This window comes from Paramormyrops kingsleyae, chromosome 4 (assembly GCF_048594095.1).
Source record: "Paramormyrops kingsleyae isolate MSU_618 chromosome 4, PKINGS_0.4, whole genome shotgun sequence".
NCBI lineage: Eukaryota > Metazoa > Chordata > Actinopteri > Osteoglossiformes > Mormyridae > Paramormyrops > Paramormyrops kingsleyae.
In genome coordinates, this window is record NC_132800.1 from 37,916,850 (window position 1) to 37,943,608 (window position 26,759).

The 26,759-nt window shown below is 42.4% G+C and overlaps 1 protein-coding gene across 1 annotated transcript in view; it reads left to right on the forward strand.

Moving 5' to 3' along the window:
- Positions 1-26,759, forward strand: part of LOC111841725 (NACHT, LRR and PYD domains-containing protein 3-like) — a 66,893-nt gene that overhangs the window by 3,349 nt on the left and 36,785 nt on the right. The window contains exon 6 of the mRNA XM_072711282.1: positions 1,333-3,052. Within this exon, the coding sequence (XP_072567383.1) occupies positions 1,333-3,052 (1,720 nt within the window). The remainder of the gene's footprint in view (positions 1-1,332; positions 3,053-26,759) is intronic.

Here is a 26,759-nt window from a genome sequence, read left to right on the forward strand (position 1 = left end):
CCTATTCTAAATAGGAACTATATTCTTCAAACTATGTTAATATCAGTTACTCATAGACAGCCGACATAAGGCAAAATCCACTGCCGGCTTATCGTTCAAATCGCCTTACTGTAACCTAATGTCAAACCGAAATTTTGCACCTGTATGATTCAATTGGCTGAAATAAATTTCGATACCATGACACCATGCAAAACCATGAAAAAACGGGGGCTTGCATGCAAGGAGTCCAGCCGGCGTGGAATGCTTCGTGAGGATAGGTTCATACAGTTAGGCGTTGCTAAGCGATGTAGATGGCCGGCAACAGCCGATTCTGAATTGTGCACGCGCTCGGAAGATGAGGCTGTACGTTGTAACGAAGGTCAGTTTGCCTATTTTCCTCTGAAAATCATACGTTATATCGAAGTTTACGCTGTAAAGGTGTACGTTCTAAGCGATACCGGCAAATGGAATAATGCATTACGCGAATTCGGGACATTGAAATTTGAGCGTTGTATTGGTGTAAACGTTATAAACGGGGTACGTTGTACCGAGGTTCGACTGTATTTTTTTACTTGATTGGGAGCTGAAGTGATGCTTTAGGGTTTTTTTCCAGAGCAACTTACTTCCCAGATAAATGGCTTTAAACTCGTGGTGTCAATCGATTAAAAAAATAATCCAGTTAATCACAATAATAGGCTGTGATTAATTATGATTAATCACTTGTTTAAAATTTGCTAGTATCTTTTGGAAGATGAAACAAATATATGTGTGGTCTTGGAACAAAGAAATGCAGGACAAACTGGTCAGAGAAATCACACGTTTTTTAATATAACATCTTAATTTACATCTATAAATTACCCACAAACTGTCCGGCATCTGTCCTCTCTGTGTTTCCGTCTTATGGTGCTTTGGTGCTTGTTGAGTAGCTGTGTGAGTCTTTTTAAGGACTTAATAACAGGACATTGTTCCCCCCTTCAGAAGAGCCTCCTCGTCTTTCGCTGCCGCTGCTCGGTCTGCCGAGAACCACGATACGAGACCTCTGACCCTGGATCAGCGTACATGATTAATTTACATTAAAATCAAAATAGAGCATTAAGGTTTCCTGATTAATCGCATGCATTAATGCGTTAATGTTGACAGCATTGCTTTAAACATTTTCTTTGTCTGCCTAAGACTGATGCACAATATTGTATGTGGTGTTACAGGAAAATTTGTATGGTAAGACTTTCCGTTTCACATTTGTTATAGTGAAATATCTGTGTAAAAAAAGTGTGTTTTTATAAAACATTCTTCCTCCCATACAGGGCAGGATCACGATAAGAATTAGTACATTTTCCTCTCATTTCATTTCAGGACAGCCCATGCTGCAATATCAGCACGGAATCAAAAGTAACCTGAAGCAGAAATGTGAGTGTGTATTTGAAGGGAAAGCTAAGGAAGGACAGCCAACACTTCTCAGTGAGATTTATACAGAACTCTACGTAACTGAAGGTGGGACTGGAGGAGTCAATGATGAACATGAAGTGAGACAGATTGAAACTGCATCCAAGAAAAGGCGAACAGAAGATACTACAGTCAAGTGCAATGATATATTTAAACCCTTATGTGGGCGTGAGACACCTATCAGAACTGTATTCACTAAAGGGGTGGCAGGTATCGGGAAAACAGTCTCTGTGCAGAAATTTATTCTCGACTGGGCAGAAGGAAAAGCAAACCAGGATGTTCACTTCATATTTGCTCTTCCTTTCCGGGACCTGAATTTGATTAAGGGTGAATACAGTCTGATTGAACTGCTTCACCACTTTGTCCCAGAACTGAAATCACTTGAATCCACTGAGCTGTTTAGGTACAAAGTCTTGTTCATCTTTGATGGTCTGGATGAGTGTCGCCTTCCTCTAGATTTTCAGAACAATGAGAGCTGGTCTGATGTAACAATGAAAACATCACTGGATGTTCTGTTGACTAACCTCATTAAGGGGAATCTGCTTCCATCCGCTCTCCTCTGGATAACCTCCCGGCCAGCAGCAGCCAATCAGATACCTCCTGAGTGTGTCCACCAGGTGACAGAGATACGAGGGTTCAGTGATGCCCAGAAGGAGGAGTATTTCAGAAAGAGATTCAGTGATCAGAGTCTGGCCAGCAGGATTATCACACATGTGAAATCATCAAGGAGCCTCTTCATCATGTGCCACATACCTGTGTTCTGCTGGATTTCAGCCACTGTGCTTGAGAGGCTTTTTAGTGAGACTGACAGGGGAGAAATTCCAAGGACTCTGTCTGAAATGTACACACACTTCCTGATCTTTCAGACAAGTTTAAAAAAAGACAAGTATATAAAAAACTATGAAACCAAGCTTAATAAATACAGCAAGGACTCCCTGTTAAAACTTGGTAAACTGGCCTTTGACAACCTTGAAAAAGGGAATCTCATATTTTATGAGCAAGATCTGACAGAGAATGACATTGATGTCACTGAAGCTTCAGTTTACTCTGGAGTGTGCACAGAAGTCTTTAAAGAGGAATATGGGTTGTATCAGGATAAGGTGTACTGCTTTGTGCATCTGAGCATCCAGGAGTATCTCGCTGCTTTATACATTTCTCTATCAAACTCATCAGCTGATCTGCTGGTGACTACAGTGGATCAGGCATTAGAGAGCAAGAATGGACACTTGGACCTCTACCTCCGCTTCCTCCTGGGCCTCTCAACAGACTCCAGTAAGACTCTGTTACAAAAATTACTGGGAGAGACAGGAACCAGCTCACATAACATTGGGAAAACAACCAAATACATCAGGGAGAAAATACAGGAGAATTTATCTCCAGAAAGGACCATCAACCTATTCCACTGTCTCTCTGAGCTTGGTGACAATTCTCTAGTAGAGGAAGTACAAAGATACCTGAATTCAGGACGTCTTTCAGCAGAAGACCTCTCACCTGCACAGTACTCAGCTCTGGCCTTTGTGATGCTGATGTCAGATGAGGAGCTGGATGTGTTTGATCTGAAGAAATTCATCAGATCAGATAAAGAGCACTGGAGGCTGCTGCCTGTGGTCAAGAACTCCAGGACGGCTCTGTAAGTGATGTGGGGATGGGAAATCATGTCTGGTCTGGCACTAATTCATGAATATTGTTTGAAATGTCTGATGAATATTATTATTTTGATAATCTTGACTACAGCTGTTTCTATAGCAGTAGCTAATGTGGACCACAGACTTTATAATGACTGAAGGTAGTGATGCAGTAACAAACAAAAAAAGTGACGTTTCCGTTCCCATCCAGTCTGCCTTCTGATCACAGGCACAGCATCCTAACCTGCTATAGAAACAGTGAGGGCTCTTAATCCACAGGGTGTATAAGTGGTATGTGAGTGTTATTGTCAGGAGGCGTGTTCATGTGAAGAAGCCCAGAACTGGGAGCTTCTGTATGACTGCTGTCTCTGGCTGCTCACTGTCGCCCTCTGCTGGCCTTAGCTGCTCCTGGCTGAGGAGAGAACAGAACAGAATATCTTAATTGTCACAGTACATGTACAAAGAAACTCTGTGTGCTTTCCCACCAATAACAACACCTCCAGTCGGGCAGTTATATATTAACATTGTTTAAAGTATATAAAGAAAATGTAACATTTATTTCCCCTGTGGATTAATCACAAGGCTGGATTTTTTTTCACCATGACAGTCTAGAACCCAGATTTTTTAATGACTTAAATTAGTGATGTAGTAAAGTGACAGGTTTTCCATGACCCTCCTTTGTGTGACAAACAGCCAAGAGCCAGAATTTCACAGAATGTTCGGACTCTGTGCCCGCGAGTGGAAGGCTGCTGGTTCAGATCTCCTGGCCGGCAGAGTGATGTTATCACTGGGTCATTGAGCAAATCCCTTAATGCCAATCACTGCAGGGGCGCTGGATGCTGGCCGACCCTGCACTGTGACCCCAAACTTCCTCTCACCTGTGTGTGTCTGTGTGTCTCATGGAGCAAAATGGGATGGCTGAAAAGACAATTTCCTCATGGGGATGAATGAAGTATCACTGTTCATAAATATTTCTTTTAAATGAATGTTCCTTTTAAAAGCATATCTGAAAGGATTGGTATTCCTACAATTAGGGTTTTGGTGATTTTATAAGTTCCCAGGTAGAGCAATACAGAAAAAAAGGATTTCACTCACAGGATCAGGAATTCAAATCCCACATAAATACACACATGCACACACATATACACACACACACACACACATCCCAGGCAGGAACTGAACCCGAAACCCTAGATGGTCGGCTGTAGTGCTGATCACTGAGTCACTGAGCTGCTCAGAGCTTTATGAAAATACTTATGCAGATATTAAAGAGTCTCAGGGTAACTGGCCCTTTAAGGTCATTAAACAGCAGTGCATTAAAAAGTGGTTTGCAGTTGGTTACAGAGTTGAACATTGAAACAACAAGATAACATAATTAACCTGTGACTGAATGGATTTTAGAGCATATTCACACTCATGCCCTCATTCAAACTGGCTCTGGAAGATAATGCAATATAACACATATAGAATGTTATTGGGAACATGGTCTGTATGACTAATGAGAATAAAACTATAGGCTGTTAACTTACTGTATGATAGACTTACCCACTATCAATGATTGTATGGCTGCAGAAAATGGCCAAAATACACAGTAAACTCACAGGAGATCCTGTATTGTGCCAACAGCTGCTCATTTGAGTAGATTGATCCAGTTCCTGAATATTCTTCACACAAAACCTTTTAGGATATTTGTGCTTTGAAATGATAATTTTCACTGTATTCTTCATGACAGGGAACATGATGACCATCAGAGGATTGGCCAAAATTAAAAATGTACCATATATAATCACTTTTCTAACTGTGGTGATTTAATGTAGTGTTTATCTTCTAATTCCCTTTGAACTTGTATTCTGTGCCTCTTATTATACTGAAAGAAAGTTTGATAGGATATTTTGTATCACTATGATCACTGATGTGTAGGATACATACTGGTCTGTTTGTGTATAATAACACGGCTCCTTTTGCAGGCTGAACAGCTGTAATCTCACAGGGAAATGCTGTGAGGCGCTGGCTTCAGCTCTCAGATCAAACTCCTCACCCCTGAGAGAGCTGGACCTGAGTGACAATGACCTGCAGGATTCAGGAGTGAAGCTGCTCTGTGCTGGACTTGGGGATTCACACTGTAAACTGGGGATACTGTGGTCAGTATTACTGTGTATCCAAGACTGTAAACTGGAGATACTGAGGTCAAATAGTAAACTGGTATTTCACAATGACACTGCTACTGGCACACAGGTTAAACCACAGGCCACGGGTATTTGATAGTACAACTGAGATAGTATTTCACACTGTAAATAGGAGATACTGAGGTCAGTATTACTCAGTTTTCCATGTTGTAAACTGCAATTATTGAAATATTTATTAGACCAGACATATTTGCTTAAAAGTAGTTTAATGGTGAGATGATATTATTTATTGGAGACTTTTTGTCTGTCTCTCTGCAGGCTGTCAGGCTGTAGAGTCACAGAAGAAGGCTGTTCTTCCCTGGCTTCAGCTCTGAGTTCAAACCCCTCACACCTGAGAGGGCTGGATCTGAGCTACAATCACCCAGGAGACTCAGGAGTGAAGCTTCTCTCTGCTGTACTGGAGGATCCCAGCTGTAAACTGGAGAAGCTGAAGTGAGTACAGAGTGTGTGTCTGACACGCTACAGATACTTATGCATGTATGTGAAGAAGAGGCACCAATAAATAAATGGATACAGCAGTACTATGTTATGGCTTAATGGTTAGGGAAGCGCACTGGTAATTGTAACTGGTAATCCCTGACCAGCACGGCACTACTGAGGTACCTTGAGCAAGGTACTGCCCCCAAGCACTGCCCCCTGGGTGCTGAATTAGCTGCCCCCTGCTATGTCACAATGTCACATATGGGTTAAATGTAGAGGACACATTTTGTTGTTGTGCACTATGTGCTGTGGTGTGTCAACAATAACCACTGATCATTAAATTCTAGTTCTAAAATTCTAAATTCTGCTTTTCCTATAGTGTGGGCCACAGTGAAGAGTGCAGGACCAGACCAGGCATACAGAAATGTAAGTGTGTTAATAATACCATTAATACCATTTTATGATTGTATTCATGCAATTGTTGTGATGCGTGTGGCTTTTTGCACTGTATGTAGATGGATTTCCATGTTTGTATTTAGGTCAGTTTCTCTGTGTGTGACAGTTTAGACAGTATCCAAAGGGAAAAAACAAAACAGACAAAACATCCATCCATCCATCACCGTAACCGCTTAATCCCAACTGGGGGCACAGGCAGGAACCAACCCTGGGCAGGTGCCAATACACCACAGGGTGGGTACACACACACACACACGGCCAATTTAGCCTTACAAGTCAGCCTGGCCTGCACGCTTTGAGATCGAAGTTATATAAGTATTACTATTACTGATTACTACCACTAGGGTATTGAAGCCCGTTTCCGCCACCGGGGAAAAAAATAATATAAAATTTAAGTCGAAATTTCGACTTATTATCTCGAAATAACGAGATACTAAGTCGAAATTTCAAGATAGTATCTCGAAATAACGTGATAACTATCTCTAAATTTCGACTTATTATCTCGAAATAAGGAGATAACTGTCTTGAAATTTCGACTTAGTATCTCGAAACAAGTTTCTAGCTTTAATAACTTTTCACGCTAGTAAGGTGGGGCGTCTTTAATGACAGAATCGTTTTGTCGAGTTCACAGACAACGATGCACACCGATTACGAAACACGTAGTCAAGCAATTCAGCTGTGATACATTTGCTTTGTCCCACGGTGCACTGCCTAAATCACACTTTACAACTTACTTATGGATTAATTTGTGTTATCAATTAACTGTCAATATGTATGAAATGGAGCAATGGCATGTAATATGGATACGATGTAATAATAACTGTTAGACAGAAAGTGATCTTGAAAATCCAAGGGGTGTGCATTGTCCCCCATGTCCTCCTGATCCATGCACACTTCATAGGACATGACTGTCTCATTTTGTTTCAGAGCTATTAACCTTTTAGTGCATTACCCCTATGCCATATAATATGGATACAATGTATTAATTAATAACTGATAGACAGAAAGTTATTCTAAAAATCCAAGGGGTGTGCATTGTTCCCTGTAGTCCACTGATCAAAGCACACTTCACTAGATGTGTGCCTGTCTTATCTAGTTTTAAAGTTATTAACCCATTCATGTATTGTCCCATTGCACATTATACGGATACATTCGAACATTCAAAAATTAATTAAAATTCGTACGTAAAGCAATCTGGGAAACAAAGGGGTGTGCATCAGTCGCCATGAGCCCAAAATGCTAAACCACCATGTCATTACAGCTGACAGCACCTATAATATTAGCTATTAACACAAATCACGAAATGGTTTGAAGCGCAAAAATAATCGGTGTGCATCGTTGTCTGTGTACTGGACAACACGATTCTGTCATTAGAAACGCACCACCTTCTGTGAAAAGTTATTAAAGCTAGAAACTTGTTTCGAGATACTAAGTCGAAATTTCGAGATAGTTATCTCGTTATTTCGAGATACTATCTCGAAATTTCGACTTAGTATCTCGAAAATAACGAGATACTAAGTCGAAATTTCGAGATAGTATCTCGAAATAATGAGATAACTAAGTCGAAATTTCGAGATAGTATCTCGAAATAACTAAGTCGAAATTTCGACTTAAGTTTTATATTATTTTTTTCCCCAGTGGCGGAAACGGGCTTCCATACTATGGGGCGCCGGAATCACATGACCTCCGAAATAGCGTGGAGTGACATCAGTGCAACATCGGGAACTAGCTTTGATAATCCAGTTTACTGAGTTCTCTTTAGTAGCGTCGTGTCCGGGCAGGAGTGGAGTTTCCAGTCCTACCCATTTCGTTCGGGGAAGCTGTGCTGTTTTTATATTGTACAGAAACATAAAGTACCGGCTGCCTGAATAATTCTTCCTCCTGCCTACAGACTCCTGCCAGCTGACACTGGACCCCAACACAGCAAACAGACGCCTGTCTCTGTCAGGGGGGGACAGGAAGGTGACACATCCACATCCTGATCATCCTGAGGAATTTGACAGCTGGTGCCCCCAAGTTCTGTGCAGAGAGAGTCTGACTGGCCGCTGTTACTGGGAGACTGAGTGGGATGGAAAATATGGAGCCCGGATAGGAGTGACTTATAAAGGGATCGAGAGGAAAGAAGGCAGTGACTGTCTGCTTGGATTCAATGACAAGTCATGGAGTCTGCGTTGTTATCCTGACAGTTACTCTGTCCGGCACAATAATAAACGGACTGACATACCCATAAAGCCCTCAGGCTCCCGCAGAGTAGGAGTGTATCTGGACTGGGGGGCTGGTGCTCTGTCCTTCTACAAAGTCTCCTCTAATAGACTGACCCTCCTGTACAGATTCACCTCCTCATTCACTGAGCCCCTCTATCCAGGGTTTGTGGTTTATATAAACTCCTCAGTGTCGCTGTGACGTGTTGTTGGTTCTCCTGGCAAAAAGGTCAAATCTCTGCTTTTTAACCTTTATAATCCTTTTCACTCTGAAATGTATGTTTCACAAAAATAAATGCCTGTGTTCAGCAAGCTGAATAAACATGCAAAATAAAATGACTGACTAAAATGTAACTAAATGTAATCCTGATGAGTGGGGGGGCTTTCCCCCTCCCCTGTATATGTACATTTTATATATTAATGCCTATTTTCTGTATTTCCTCCCTGTACAATGACAATAAAGGCTTTCTGTTCTGTCCTATTAATGTCCTGGTTCAGCGTCACCCAAAGCAGAACTGAGTAACATAATGAAACCACAGTCTGGTGGATTAAGTTAAATTCACTTTACTGCTGCAGCTGAACATAACTAACACAATGACACTAAATCAATATATATAATAATCATTTAACTAGAGCCATAAGAGAAACAAAATACTTTAAATTATATCCTGTTACTGCCCTGGTTCAGTGGATTAAAGTAAATAAAATCATTAATTTATTTTAAGTAATTTGTTTTATGAAATTGTTTAAGGTAATTAATAATTAAGAGTACTATTTAGGTTATATAGTTTACAGCTGGCACTTTGTGTGTGTGTGTGTGTGTGTGTGTGTGTGTGTGTGTGTGTGTGTGTGTGTGATCTAACAGGGTGCTTTGTGTGTGTGCATGTGTGTGTTTGGTACAGTATAACTGGGCACTATGTGTTCTGTAATCGGGCGCTGTGTGTGTGTTTGAGCAGATTAACTCTGCAGTGTGTGTGTGTGTGTGTGTATGCACTCTTAGCTGGACGCTGTGGATTAGGTGTATATTACATTGTGGGGACCATTCTTCAGGTTCCCACAAAAATATGTAAATGGCAAAAGTCTCGTATTTTGTTTGGTTACCAATGGGTAAGTTTAGGGCTGGGTAGGGTCTAAAGTACACAAACACACACATACAAAGCACCCAGTAAGAGCGTGTATAGACACACACACACACACACTCGCAGCGACTTGTTAGAGCTTTTGTGCCCCCCCCCCCCACACACACACACACACACACACACACTCCACCCAGTACCAGCATACACACAAACAGCACCCAGTTAGAGCATTTACAGCACACAGTGGCGTAAAAATGGGGTATGCAGTATATGTGGTGCATATGGGCGCACCGTCAGGGGGGGGTGAATGACAGAAACGGGTATGAACTGTGATGGAAACAAATGTCACTTATGTGGAGGCTTGTGCCCAGCGTCAGGGATCAGGCTATGAACTTCACAGAAAACTAGGTGAAATAGTGCTGCTGGCTTACTTGGGTTAGCAAGCTGAAATTGCAGAGCGATTTCTTGCCAATGCACACAGGCTATATAGGCAAGGACTTAGAAGCCGTTTGTCAAATTGATTGAAATGTGGTGCGTGCATCATGAATGTCGTTAACGTCGGTCGGACTAACACCCAACCATGTAATCATCGTTCATGGATAGCTAGCTAACATATGGCTGACAGAAAGTCTGATGAAAGTAATACGACGAGTCACAACGACACCGTTCATGTGCATTCATGTGCAATATGTCCGCAAAGTCATTAAGCTGGTTGTTTAACATGGGCTAAAGTGGTTGATACACGCCTTGTTGTGGGGTACAATAACTGGCAGTTCCTTTCCAAAACCTTACAACATCATGAACCCAGCAAGTGTCACATAAACGCTTACCTCAGGTGGAAGGAACTAGCATCCTGCATGCACACAGGGAAAACAATCGACAATGACATACAAAGGGCACCAGACCATGAAAAGGCACACTGGAGAGGTGTGCTCACCAGGGCAGTTGACTGTATACTCTTCCTCGCTGAATGAGACCTCCCTTTGAGGGGGAAAGATGCTGAAATAGGCAGTCCTAGAAATGGAAATTTATTGGGTTTTCTTGAGGTCTTAGCCAGATATGACATCACCATGGCAGAACATTTATGAAAGGTAGCCTCCAAAGAAACAAGTTACCTGTCATGGTGCACACAAAATGAGTTCTTACATTCTATTGCTCAATGTGTACTTGGCAAAATCTGTATTCAGGTAAAAGCCTCCAAATACTTTGCAGTGGAATTGAATTGTACACCTGACATTTCCAAACAAGAACAGGCCTCAATAATTATTCGTTATGTGCAGACAAATAAAAACAAAAAAGCAACAATACTGTACATGAGTCCTTTGTGGGTTTCACTGTTGTGAAGAACAGCACTAGGCAAGGCCTCACTGACACCCTGTCTGCTGCTCTGGACAGTCTGGGGTTGGATCTAGCTAACTGTGGGGGCCAAAGTTATGACAATGGCACCAATATGAGTGGAGTTCACAAGGGTGTGCAAGCCCTAGTAAAGCAGAAATATCCAGAGGCTCAACCCCTGTTGTAGCCACAGTCTTAACCTTCTGCTGTGTAATGCAGCCTCTTCAAATAAAGTGTGTCTGACATTCTTTGACACACTACAAAGAGTCTGGAAAGAGGTGGGATGTCTTACAAGAATTTGTGGACATAACCCTCAAGCCTTTGAGTGACACGTGGTGGGAAGCCAAAATAGAGTCAGTTAAAGCTGTACGTTATAAGTCACTCCCTATATATTAGGGGGCATTCTCGATGCCTTGGAGCAGCTAGAGGAAACCTCTGATGATAGAAAAACTGTCTCAGAGGCAAAATCACTCTCTGAAGAAAATACTTGCATGGAGTTCCTTGTGTGCCTGATAATTTGGTATGACCTATTGTCTGAAATCAGCTTTGTTAGCAAAGCCCTGCAAGCAGCTGATGTCTCAATGGACATGGCCGTCAGAGTGATTTATTCCTTAAAGGAATTCATGCTTAAGTAAAGGGAGAAGGGGTTCCAGAAATCAGGTGACATTGCACGCTGGTTAGCAGTTGAAATGGACGGATGTTCAGTATTCAAACAGACGTATCAGAAAACCAAAAAGGTTTTATGATGACACCAGCAGCAGTGAACATCTGCAGCAGGAGCCAGAACAGAACTTCAGATGCATGGTGTTCAATGTAATTGTTGCACCAAAATTGTTGTTGCATACCCTCAAAAAAGTGAGTAGTTGCGCCCCTGAATGTAATTTTTTATTTTTTTTTAAATGACTGAAAAAAAGCCATAGCACCCAGACTTTATACAGGGAGGTGAGATCAGCATATTTTGTTCTGGGTGCTTTCTAGGGCTGCTTATTTACAGTATCATACTTGTTAGTAAACTGTGTGCTCGTTTTACTACTGATCTACACCGCCAATCGGCAGTGGCAGAAGAAGATCTCGTCTGTCCATAGACATATATCGGTAGAAGCTGCATTCACTGTGTTGCCCAGTTGACACAATACGTCAGCGCTCCCGACATATGGCGAGTGGCAAAAGTGCCATTTAAACTAACACAGGTGGACGTGGAAACCGGGTTTTCTGATGAAAAAACAATGACGTTTAAAAAAGTATTGTTTACATACAACAGATTTTGGTGAACCATTTAAATACAATTATTTACTTCCATTTATACACTAATAATGGCAATTATTGAGACGAAAACTTGACCACTGTCTGAAAGTCAAAATAGTAAGACTTCAACTGCCAGTCTGGTCTTCCTTTCAACGGTGAAATGATTCACTCATTGACAAAAATAAATAATTTTATTGTATACAAATTGGCTTGATAAATAATTTCTGAAAACACTTCACTCATTCCTCTCTCAGTGTCTCTCTCCCACTGACAGCTTGCCCTAATGTTGACTGTCGGAGAACACGCTCAGCTAATCTGACCACCTTGACTGGACCCTCAGAAGGAGTCATCAAACCTCCTTTATTTTTTAATATGAGCAAGTGGTAGCTTTGATCATATGATGCCGGTACAGCATCTGTTACCAAACCAGCACGGCACACATCACTGGATAGCTTTCACAGAATCTGTCGAACGACAAACCCTGAGATGTAAACAAGGGCATTTTCCACCAGGCCACCAAAGCGGGTTGGTAAGTAGCTATGGTCACACGCATTTGCAGGGATGTTTGCGCAAGGGGATGGAAGCTCTTCTTCTGCTGCTGTTGATGTGGAGGACATCTCAACAGCAGACAGGGTGACAGTCTCATCCTGTGCTGCCACATTTCCAGATGTGCTTGGAGAGGCACCACACCGAACCACGAGACGCAGGAAAATGGCCCGGAACCGACCAGCTGAAGGGTTGTTATTCCAGCCCCCTAAAACACACATTGTTACAAACTGCTAGGGGCAGTGTATGTGTGTGAGGTCCCAGGTGTGCAGGTCCATTGGTCCCCGACTCCAGTCCAGGCGTTTCTACTCTCCTGCACCTCATCACCAGCCTGTGGACTGGTGAGGTCATCAGTGGGCGACGGTATATAACCACTCAGGGAGCCTCGATTTTATGACGCTCAGCCTTGTACCTGCTTTTGCCCTTGCTGTATGTGTTGCTACTCCTGGTGGTTCTGGTATAGAGTTTGATCTATCATTCTGGATGAGGAGCTTGGTCTGTCCTTAACCCTCTGTACTGACGTGTTCACTGGCCTAGGTATTTAAACTCACCAGTTGTAGGGGTATGACTGCCAATTTCATTTTCTTGTTGGTTGCGGGAGGGTTTTTTGCTTGCTGTTTATGGGTAGGGAGTGAGGGTAGAGAATTGTCATTTTTTTCACTGTAAACCAAGATACTTCAAGAGAGTGTGATATAAGACAACTAGAAAAAATAAAACAGAAATGGCCAAGGTTGAAAATATGAACACTGCCATACATATGGCATACTGTAGGTGTCATGATGCCACACTGCCATACATATGGCATACTGTAGGTGTCGTGATGCCACACTGCAATACATATGACATACTGTAGGTGTCGTGATGCCACACTGCCATACATATGGCATACTGTAGGTGTCGTGATGCCACTCTGCCATACATATGGCATACTGTAGGTGTCATGATGCCACACTGCCATACATATGGCATACTGTAGGTGTCATGATGCCACACTGCCATACATATGGCATACTGTAGGTGTCGTGATGCCACTCTGCCATACATATGGCATACTGTAGGTGTCGTGATGCCACACTGCCATACATATGGCATACTGTAGGTGTCGTGATGCCACTCTGCCATACATATGGCATACTGTAGGTGTCATGATGCAACACTGCCATACATATGGCATACTGTAGGTGTCGTGATGCCACACTGCCATACATATGGCATACTGTAGGTGTCGTGATGCCACTCTGCCATACATATGGCATACTGTAGGTGTCGTGATGCCACACTGCCATACATATGGCATACTGTAGGTGTCGTGATGCCACTCTGCCATACATATGGCATACTGTAGGTGTCGTGATGCCACACTGCCATACATATGGCATACTGTAGGTGTCATGATGCCACTCTGCCATACATATGGCATACTGTAGGTGTCGTGATGCCACTCTGCCATACATATGGCATACTATAGGTGTCATGATGCCACACTACCATACATACGACATACTGTAGCTGTCGCGATGCCACACTGCCATACATACGGCATACTGTAGGTGTCATGATGCCACTCTGCCATACATATGGCATACTGTGGGTGTCGTGATGCCACTCTGCCATACATATGGCATACTGTGGGTGTCTTGATGCCATTCTGCCATACATATGGCATACTGTGGGTGTCGTGATGCCACTCTGCCATACATATGGCATACTGTGGGTGTCGTGATGCCATTCTGCCATACATATGGCATATTGTGGGTGTCGTGATGCCATTCTGCCATACATATGGCATACTGTGGGTGTCGTGATGCCACACTGCCATACATATGGCATACTGTAGGTGTCATGATGCCACTCTGCCATACATATGGCATACTGTAGGTGTCGTGATGCCACTCTGCCATACATATGGCATACTATAGGTGTCATGATGCCACACTACCATACATACGACATACTGTAGCTGTCGCGATGCCACACTGCCATACATACGGCATACTGTAGGTGTCATGATGCCACTCTGCCATACATATGGCATACTGTGGGTGTCGTGATGCCACTCTGCCATACATATGGCATACTGTGGGTGTCTTGATGCCATTCTGCCATACATATGGCATACTGTGGGTGTCGTGATGCCACTCTGCCATACATATGGCATACTGTGGGTGTCGTGATGCCATTCTGCCATACATATGGCATATTGTGGGTGTCGTGATGCCATTCTGCCATACATATGGCATACTGTGGGTGTCGTGATGCCACACTGCCATACATATGGCATACTGTGGGTGTCGTGATGCCACACTGCCATACATATGGCATACTGTGGGTGTCGTGATGCCACACTGCCATTATGACCTCCAAGAACTGGAAAAAAAAAACAAAAAACAGCAGACTGCAGCAACATTAGAAGCAGAGAACAGAGCATCATATGAACTTATGATGCAGCAGGAAAAGAAAACAGAGTAGGATTAGTAACGTAATACCAGTCAAAAGTTTAGAAAATTACTCTTTATGGGGCTCTTTTTATGACTAAGGAATGATATAACACAGATGGGGTAATGAAGTAATCATGTACACAAAGCTAAAGGAAAGGAATTCCTTCCAGTAGTCCTGAAAGAGTTCCCATGTGTGTTGATGGCTGTTTTGAAATATAATTTGTTTTTCTTAAGTTAGAAAATAAATAACACTAACTGCACACCTAAACTTTTGACTGGTACTGTATGAACATAAATGAAAGCATCAATAGCCATCGCTACAATTTTCTTTGAATATTGATAGACGTGTTTTAGTCAAAAAAATATTTGCTTATATGAACTTGATGTCATGAACTTATGAACTCATCATGAAAACTGAAATATAGCATCAATGTTTTTCACTATTTGCTTCATGGTTATTAAACTTTGCATGTAACATTACCTCAATGTACTGTGAATAGCCGAGGTGTCTCAATGTGCGCAGAGCTACTGTCACAGAGCGACTCCATGGACACCATTTTCTGTGAATCAAAATTCACATGCTTGTCTGTGATTTTGCTGGCAGCATGCAGTCCTTCATTTGCTTGGACATCATTCAGATGATCTATGTATGTCCAGTTGATCTGGCCAGTGGTTCTGCTTATTGAGCTGTAGGCCTGCAACATACACTGAACAAAAATATAAACGCAACACTTTTGGTTTTGCTCCCATTTTGCATGAGCTGAACTCAAAGATCTGAAACATTTTCTACACACACAAAAGACCCATTACTCTCAAATATTGTTCACAAGTCTGTCTAAATCTGTGTTAGTGAGCACTTCTCCTTTGCCAGGATAATCCATCCCACCTCACTGGTGTGGCATATCAAGGTGCTGATTGGACAGCATGAATACAGGTGTGCCTTAGACTGCCCACAATTAAAGGCCACTCTGAAATGTGCAGTTTGATCACACAGCACAATGCCACAGATGTCGTAACATTTGAGGGAGTGTGTAATTGGCATGCTGACTGCAGGAATGTCTACCAGAGCTGTTGCCCGTGAAATGAATGTTCATTTCTCTACCATAAGCCGTCTCCAAAGGCGTTTCAGAGAATTTGGCAGTACATCCAACCGGCCTCACAACCGCAGACCACGTGTAACCACACCAGCCCAGGACCTTCACATCCAGCATGTTCACCTCTAGGTTCGCCTGAGACCAGCCACCCGGACAGCTGCAGCAACAATCGGTTTGCATAGCCAAAGAATTTCTGCACAAACTGTCGGAAACCGCCTCAGGGAAGCTCATCTGCATTCTCGTCGTCCTCATCGGGGTCTGGACCTGACTGCAGCTTGTCGTCGTAACCAACTTGAGTGGGCAAATGCTCATATTCGATTGTGTCTTGGATGTACTGCCAAATTCTCTGAAATGCCTTTGGAGACGGCTTATGGTAGAGAAATGAACATTAATTTTTAATCTTTTTAATCCTTTCAGCCTAACTACACACCTACCCTTTGGAGATGAGTTGGAAACCCAAACACAGAGGGAAGAGCTCCATCTCTGATTCTCACAGTCTGACCTGTCCTGTCAAGATCCTCCTGTCTAAAGTGCTCACTGCAGAGCCTAGATGCATCATTGGCGCTGAAACCTTCCCGCCTAAGAGCTACCACCCACTGCTTCCTGAGGTGGATGTCTTTGGGAAACCTTCCCGCCTAAGAGCTACCACCCACTGCTTCCTGAGGTGGATGTCTTTGGGAAACCTTCCCGCCTAAGGGCTACCTCCCACTGCTTCCTGAGGTGGATGTCTTTGGGAAACCTTCCCGCCTAAGGGCTACCTCCCACTGCTTCCTGAGGTGGATTTCTTTGGGAAACCTTTCTGCCTAAAGGCTACCTCCCACTGCTTCCTGAGGTGGATTTATTTGGGAAACCTTCAACGTTTGAGAAATGTTAACAGCTAACAACAATCTACATAGTTAGTGACTAAAAATGTTTAGCCAAAACATTGTTTGGAGGCTCATTTGAGCACATGAATGCATACGTTTGCTAGATTAGCCTGGCGTAGTTAAAGTTAAGATTATAAAACGGGATTTTCTAATGGCCAAATATAACCAAAACAATTGTAGCTATGAAATGTAATCTGGTTTGGAGCGTACAGCGGTTTGTACAATCCCAAGCAGCACACGCGTGAGGCATCTTTATCCACTACTTCACTCCACAGTAGTGCCACTCACAATATGGTGGTGACGTTGATGTATGATGCTGCTGGTCATGGTTTAAAAAGTCACCGCGCAGGGTGACCTGTATATAAGCCCCCCGTGCTGCGTAAGGTATCACCTCATTAACAATTTTTCGAAACCCTCCGAGTACATTTTCGTAGTACTCACGGAAAATCGCACCGTTTCTAGGTTGCGGAATACAGTGGTACCTCAGTTCTCGAACTCATTAGAACTCGAATTTCGAACCAACCAGTTCGAAAAAAAATTACCTAGAACGCGATCTAAATCTCAGAAGTCAAACCGTGAACGCCGACACACGGGGAAATGAGTCACGCGGCATGTCTCTCAGCGGAAACAAAGGGTAACGCTTCAGTCTCAGCCTTGCATTCGCTGTGATAGCATCGTGCATGTTTACACTAGCTGAATGCATATATTACTACAGTAAAAATGCATTAAGACAATGAAAGACAGTAACAGTATTATATATTAAAATACATTTAAAAATAAAGATTTCTTATTAGTTATTTTAATATTAATAATAAACCATTCATACATTTAATTATAATTATATTGTCGTGCCGAGCGGGGACGGAACGGAGACAAAGGCGCAGACGTCAGGGTATCGGGGAATACGGGGTTTAATTACAGGTAAGGCAGGCAAAACGCAGACGGACAATACAATGACCAGATTGGGGAAACAAACTGAAACGCAGACTAAATCCAGAGGACTAATGACAACAACCAGAAACAGCTGCAGCTGCATGATCACACGGGGATTCCACACGGGGTTAACGAGGGGGCATGGCACACGGAAGGAGCAGACGATAGAGGCAGGACAAATTGTTTTTTTTAACTTTACACATCGTTTGGATACATTTATTTTCTTACTTTACAAATTACTTTTTTTGATAATTGTGCTTAGATGTGTTTAGTACAGTATATGCTCTTCTTGTTTTATCCAGTTCACTTTGTGTTCAAATGCTAAAGAAAAACGTATTTAGGTGTAATTTTTTGGGGCAGTGAACCAATTAATTGGTTTTCCATTATTTCTTATGGGGAAAATTCGATCACAACTCGAACTTTTTAGGATTCGATCCAGAGTTCTGAACGGCTTAAATTCGAGTTCTGAGGTACCACTGTATATAGAATCTGTCTAATCAGTACATTATTGAATCTATGGCATTGTACAACCCCGTTAGGCGGGGGATCCATCATTTCCATGCCACCAACTGCCTGTTCAATATCGGCATTTTCAAATTCTCCCTAATCCCGTACATCTCCTCAACATTGAGAGTAAATTATACGTCCGACAAGGCCTCCAATAATTCAGAGTCTACGTGAGACCATGCAGCCTTGTCGCTGGGCGGCCTCCATCCCGCTTTAAATTAGCATGCTTAATAATGTCTCTAAGGACAGTAGGAAACAGGGCTCTTTGACCCTCGCTTCACTAGACGCTGCGGGTGGCAAGTCATGTTGAGTGATGTAAAGCTCCACCCACACCTGCTGATTCAGGTCTTACGCAGATTGTCTCAATCAAGGCTCCCCCTTGATCCACGGTGCAGAAAGAACATAGATTAGAGTGATCTCTAAAAAATGGAAAAAAAAACAGTCAAAGTTATTTTTAATGTATGACATTTATAATAAAACATGTATAGATAAAAATATACTCACTCTATGGAAGTCCTCTGTGTTTTTTTTTCCATGGGGTAGGCCGCATGTGAAATTTGGGGGGTACTTCTGTTTCTTTACAGACGGGGAAAACCTTGATGTACAGTACCTGTATGTTGTACTTTTTCTTAGGATTCCTTAATGAGAATACAATGGCAGGGTGTTTTTCTTTTATGTTCTGGATGTTTTATGCATGGACAAATCAGGGGGATACTTCTTTACAGACGGGAGGAAACCGGTACGGTCGGCACGACGACCACCAATGATAACAGATATCTGTGGCTGGTTGTGTTCCTTTTAGGGGAAGTTATGCGCGAATGTCAATTTGAACACACACAAACAAACAGTGCCCAGTTAGAGTGCATACACAAGCACACACACAGAGCGACTGATTAGAGTGCATACACACACACACACATACCCATATATAGTGCCAGGTTAAAGTGCACAAACACACACACACAGCAACCAGTTAGAGCGTGTACACACACACACACACACACACATACCCATATATAGTGCCAGGTTAAAGTGCACAAACACACACACACAGCAACCAGTTAGAGCGCGTACACACACACACACATACACATACCCATATATAGTGCCAGGTTAAAGTGCACAAACACACACACACAGCAACCAGTTAGAGCGTGTACACACACACACACACACATACCCATATATAGTGCCAGGTTAAAGTGCACAAACACACATGCACACAGCGCCCTGTTAGAGCAAAAACATAGACACATACACACACACAGCACCCAGCTGGAGCGCACACACACTCATGCACACACAAAGCGTCCAGTTAGGGGCATAGACACAGACACACACACAAACAGACACACACACTAACACTGAGTTAGAGCACTCTCTAATTGACTGCTGTGTGTGTGTGTGTGTGTGTGTGTGTGTGTGTGCGTGCGTGTGTGTCCGTCTGCCCTCATCACTGCACAGGGGAACTGGGATCCACACTGACTGACCACAGGGTGGACTAACCTGTTGGCCACACCAACACCTCTTCCAGCAGTAGCCCAGCTTTCCTAGTTGGTCTCCCACCCAAGTACTGGTCAGGCCCAAAGCTGCTTCAGATGGTTTACCTGGTCTGAGCTACAGGTGGTGTGGCTGCTGACATCTCAGAAAGAAAGTAATCAATCGACCAATCAATCAATTCAATTTTCAATTTAAATTATTTAATATATTACATTGTCTCAAAGCGCTTTACAGCAACCCCGCCCAAAGCCTCCAGTGAGCAGCCAGAGGCGACAGTGGCAAGAAAAAACTCCTTAGAAGGAAGAAACCTTAGGAGGAACCAGACTCAGATGGGGAGCCCGTCCTCCAGGGGGCAGCAGAGAAAGTCAGAGTCCCAATTCACATTTTCCCAGTCTTAACATTTGAGACCAAAAGCGGGGAGCAGGGAGGTGATGACAGGCAAGTGCTGGAGCTGCTTCAGATGGCAGGACGAACAGTAGTACGGCAGCAGGGCATACAGGGAAGACGACATAGGCAGAAGGGCGAGCAGGCCGGAAGGGCGTCACAGGTAGTGGAGATGTTGCAGACAGCAGGCTAGGCAGGATATCTTGATAATTTGGGGTCTCCAGGCAGCACAGCCCAGGAGGAGTAGGGGAAATAAAATGTGTAATTAGCCAAAGTAGGAGAGACTAGAGGCAGTGCAAACAGTTAGAGTGCAATATGTAAGATCTGGCAGATAAGGCTATGGCAGCATAAGTAGGAGGGAAAGGCAGGTGGGAATGCAGGCATGGGGAGTCCCTGAAATGTCAGTACTCCAGTTCGACAAGGGTGTGTGAAGCTAGAGTGACAGACTGACAGTTCAGTTTATCCAAAGCCAATGGCACCGATCCCCACCCAGCTCTACACCTCACACTATAGGTCTAACTGGGAGTGAGCATTTAGCTAGAGATAGAACTAGAGTTCCTATAGGCTAGACTAAACAGGTGTGATTTTAGTCTAGATTAGAATATTGAGAGTGAGCCTGAATCCCACACATCTGTTGGAAGACTATTCCACAGCTGAGGAGCTCTATATTTTGTCAGCGCAGGATAGGGAGACACACGCCACCAACAAATATATTTTAATGGGGATCTTTATTATCTGCGAGACCACTAAGAGGGTATAATCGGTTTCCTTCACAACGTATAACAATAAATAAAAGAATACAGAAAAGGAACAGAAATAACATACACAATGTAATTTGGTTTTAATTTGGCAAAAACGTATTTTTCCCTTTACACTCCGGAAATATCAAGCAAATATTTAAATAAATTACACACTCGAGGTGCAAAATAAAAATATTCTTTATGCTCCTAAAATAGTACAAAATGAATGGCAATAGTGACACTAGGAGGACAAAACACAAAACAAGCATCAGACACGATACATTTGTCATGTATTACCTACATTTACATTAGACATCGGAAATACTTACAACTTAGTTACCCCTGTAACTAACTTTTGTAGGTTACCAATCCTCTGGATGACTCAGAACTAAATGAAATAAAATAATTAAATGAAATAAAATAACTAGTGCTGTCAAACGATTAAAATCTTTAATCAGATTAATCACAGGCTTGCTGTGGATTAATTTCGATTAATCACGATTAAATGTCATTCATTTTTAATCTATATTAATCGCATTTCATTTTGCATGAGCAAACAGATTCAAGAAAAAAGGGAATATATATGCACTTAACATGTTTACTGAACATCTTGAACACGAGTTGGATGCAATCCATCTGCCACAGAAGTGCAATACCATGGACCCATATCAAAAAGCAAGATTTTTAGCTTAGCCCGACAACTTGTCAGATTTAAGGTACCTCATTTTAAATGGTCTTTATCTTCTTTCACTTACAATTAGCCCAAACTACCGTAAATCCGACAAATAATCCGACTAATCATGAAATCCAATTCTAGCCTGGTTAATTGCCATTGTTAGCAATATCAGTTGATAACACATTACGCGTGGTGCTTTACGTATAAAACTCCTTAGCAACAAATCCACAGATAAGTTGGACGGTATAGTGTGTGCGACCGAATTAATGAGCCACAAATGAGAAGTAGTGCTTAAACAGTATAAAACTACAACTTTCCCTTCTATTGATAAAGGGCGCAGCCATCTTTGATTCTGAACTCGAGATCCTCTGTGCTGCTCTGAGATATTTCTCAGATCTCCAAGAAACGGGAGCGTGCATGTTGTTACTTCCGGCTTCAAAACTCCGGAATCTGACTCGGAATATGAGTTCCGAGGGCAAATGGAACGCACCAAAACTGACCGAAATGGGTTGACAGAGACATTTCAGGGATTTTGAGTCATTCTGCACTACAGATGGGTTAATTGTGTTAACCCTTTCAGGCTCAAATTGAGTTTTTGTTGCTAAAGGACAACCAAGACCTGCAGTGGTACTTTTGAGTAAAAAAAACTCATAAAATATGTATCTGGGGTAATAAGGTAGTTAGTTTTTAACTGTTGCAAATCAGCAACACCTGCCTTGAGAGGGTTAAAAATTTTAATCAGATTAATCATGATGATGGATTAATCTGCGTTAACCAGTTAATTTTGACAGCCCTAAAAATAACATTTACAAATCCGCTAATATCGTTCACCTAGACAACCCGCCATTGCCATGTATAGTGTTCGACCAACAAAACGACGATAATCTTACATGAAAGAAGGTATTTCTATGCATTAACAGCCCCTTACTCTGGATACTTTCCTTCACAAATAGATAACAAAATACATGCATCCATTTTTATACAGAGTTCTACAACTTTCCCCGAGTATTTTATGTCTGCCTTTCTGTACTTACAAAAAAAGTTATCTGCAGCTACTCAGCACCCAACGGCCACTCCGACTAACTCTTTTCAGTCACGTATGCACAGCAATCCCAATGAGCTTTGCAAAGCTCATTCCCATACTACAAAGTGAGGTTACTGTAGTCCTTCTCTCCCAAAGGAACATACACCTCAAACACAACACAACCATTTACACGTGTTCATCCAATCAGACATGACCCAACTACATATAGGAGAAAGCTCTGCAGCCTGCCGTAGCTCTTCCTACCCTGGGTACTAACAGATATCCTGCTCCTTGAGATCGAAGAAAGTGAGAACATAAGAACATAAGAACATAAGAAATTTACAAACGAGAGGAGGCCATTCGGCCCATCAAGCTCGTTTGGGGAGAACTTAGCTAATAGCTCAGAGTTGTTAAAATCTTATCTAGCTCTGATTTAAAGGAACCCATGGTTTTAGCTTCCACTACAATAGCAGGAAGACTATTCCATACTCTGACTACATGCTGTGTAAAGAAGTGCTTCCTCAAATTTGTTTTAAAATGTTCTCCCGCTAATTTCCACTTATGGCCACGAGTTCTAGTATTTAGACTAATATTGAAATAGTCATTTGACTGAACAGCATCCAGACCCGTTAGAATCTTATAGACCTGAATCATATCCCCCCTCAGTCTCCTTTGCTCAAGGCTGAACAGATTCAGTTCCGCTAACCTCTCCTCGTAAGACATTCCTCTAAGACCAGGAATCATTCTCGTAGCTCTTCGTTGCACCTTTTCTAAGGCAGCAATGTCCTTCTTGAGGTATGGTGACCAAACCTGCACACAGTATTCTAGGTGGGGTCTTACCAAGGAATTATATAAGTGTAACATCACCTCCCTTGACTTAAACTCCACACATCTAGAGATATAACCCAACATTCTGTTCGCCTTTTTTATTGCTTCCCCACACTGGCGAGAGTGGGACATGGAAGCATCAACATACATACCGGGATCTTTCTCGTAATCAGCTACCTTTATTTCAGTGGAACCCATAAAATATCTGTACTGTATATTTCTGCTCCCTGCATGGATAACCTTACATTTATCTGTGTTAAATTTCATCTGCCAAGTATCAGCCCATTCGCTAATTAAATCCAGATCCCGTTGAAGCCTCTCTGCTGCTAGATTAGTATCTGCTACCCCGCCCACCTTGGTGTCGTCTGCAAATTTAACCAGTTTACTGTATGTATTCGTGTCAATATCATTAATGTAAATTAGGAACAATAGTGGTCCTAAAATTGAACCCTGCGGTACCCCACTATAAACGGAGGCCCACTGTGATATTGTGCCTCTAATAACTACTCGCTGCTTCCTATCAGTTAGCCAGTTTTTGATCCAAGCTGCCACAGTTCCTAAAATTCCTGCAGCTTTAAGCTTTAACAAGAGCCGTTTGTGGGGGACAACATCAAAGGCTTTCTGGAAATCTAAGTAAATCACATCATAGGCCTTTTTGTGATCAATTTCACTTGTAGCTTCCTCAAAGAACTCAAGCAGATTCGTTAAGCAGGATCTACCTCTCCTAAATCCATGTTGGCTATCCTTTATAATGTTATTTGCATCTAGGTAATCTATCATTTTCACTTGAATTATAGCTTCCATTATTTTTCCAGTAATGCTAGTTAAACTGATTGGCCTATAGTTTGCTGGATTACTTCTATCCCCTTTTTTGAATATGGGTGTTATATTAGCATGCTTCCAGTCTGATGGTACCACACCCGCAGATAACGATTTCTGGAATATTAAAGTTAAAGGTTGGCTAATAATGTCCCTCATCTCTTTTAAGACTAAAGGTAAGATGCCATCAGGCCCCTGCGATTTATTTACTTTGAGTTTAGCTAGGCTTAGTATCACATCAACCTCAGTTATACATATATTGGTCATAGACGATGCTGTATTCATATTAATTGGAGGTAAGTTACTTGTGTTCTCTATTGTGAACACCCTTGAAAAATAATCATTAAACTCGTTTACCATATCAATTTCGTTATCAATTATAAGGCCCTTACTATCCTGCAAATTAGTGATTTCAGCTTTTAGTGCTCTCTTGGAGTTAAAATATTGGAAGAAACCTTTACTGTCATGCTTAGCCTCCAATGCAATTTTTCTTTCTACATCCCTCTTTGATAGCCTAATGTCATTTTTTAACTCTGCCTGTAGACTTAGATACTCCTGCTTGATTTTGAAATCATTAGTTATTTTCCAGTTGTGGAACAGAGCCCTTTTCCTCCTGACTTTATTCTTAATTTCCTTAGTAAACCACCTTGGTTGTCGTTTCCTAGATTTAGTTTTGCTGGAAACAGGTATGAAGTCCTCTTGCACTTGCAACAATGTGCTTTTGAAAAATTCCCATGATCAGGAAGGTCCCCTACCTGGGCACCAGGCAGGCAAGACACCGTACGGGACCCTCTATCACGGGTGCACACATAACTATCTACACCTCTTATAATTGAATCCCCTACTACCACAACCTCCCTCCTACTGGGGTTAGGTGGCTCCTTGGTGCCCAAGGGCCTACCTGCCTCCCCAGTCTCTTCCGGCTCTAAAGCTGGAAGAACCTGAAAGGGGTTAGACACCGTTACTTCAGGTGTTGTCGCCTCTGTGAACTGTGTATGCCCTTTTCTACGTCTACAACCTACCTTCACCCAGCTCTCTCGACCTACCTGTTCCTCATTCTCCCCCCTCCCCGCTTGTGACGTACACATAGTCTCCCTAGAAGGCGTATTAACTCTCTCCTTTAACTCATTGCTATGCTGGATGAGAGCCAGTCGCTCCTCTAGGTCACGAACCTGGACCATGAGTGAGTCAACTAACCCACACCGCTCGCAGACGAAGTCCGACTGGACGCAAGCATCCAGAAGGGCAAACATCTTGCAAACACAACACTGAGCTGGCCCCATAATTACCTAACTCACTATGTCCCCGTCCTTTACTCCCAGCCCAGTATATTAATAGAGAATATTTAAACTTTTAGTTGATCTAATTAACGTATAGTTAAAACAAAGTGCCGAGTACACTAAAACACTAAATTAACACTTGCGTTAAATCGGTACTTTATTATAAATTATCCGGCAGCGTCAGCGATAACAACCTTTAAATTTAACTTTTTAAATAACCAAATTTACAATTACTTACCCGAGATTAACTTCCTGCTGAACCACGTTTAGCTAAACTAAAGCGAAGTTGCTCTAGGGAGGCCAAAAAACCACAAAATAATATTACCCGCGGGTGTTTGATGCGAAGGACGCAGACAGAAACGCCACTCGCGCCCGCAGCTGTCGGTAACACTCACAAGGACAGACAAGTACACACGTAAAAATAAGAGTAAAAAATGAAACAACAACAACAACCACCCACGTAACTGTGCTGGCACACAAACACTCAAATATACTTTACAGATAATTCAATTCAAATCAACCGCTTCAACAGGCGCACAACACAACACAAGTGCACACAGCGACTACACCACTCCCGAACAGTACAGCAATCCCAGGAGCAATCCCAGCAGCCTCTACAGCAATCCCAGCAGCAAAATACCATGAACCCTAGGAGGGTTGTGTAAGGCCAGCAGATTACTAAGGTATTCTAGTGCAAGGCCATTCAAGTTAGCAGCAGTATTTTGTAGTCAATCCAACACTTAACTTACTGTACGGATCAGACGGTCTATACACAATAACAATGGTGATTGGAGGTTAGGGACCAGACAGTCTATACACAATAACAATGGTGATTGGTGGTGAAGAACTACAAAGAGATGATCCTGCAAGAGTAAGAAGAAGAATTTCAAATGTGCTAAAGCTATAAGCACTTTGCTCAGACATAGACTGAATATATTGCAGCAGCACCAGCACCTTTGCCATCTGGTCGAGGGTTATGATGTAATCAGCTGGAGTAGATTCATTTAGTGCCATGAATTCATTCGGTTTAAGCCAGGTCTGAGTAAGGCATAAGGACCAAGACTAAAATCAGTAATCATTTCATTTATTAGTAGCACCTTAGGAACCAGTGATCTTACATTCAAAAGGCCAGGTTTTAGCCTTGCATTACACCTA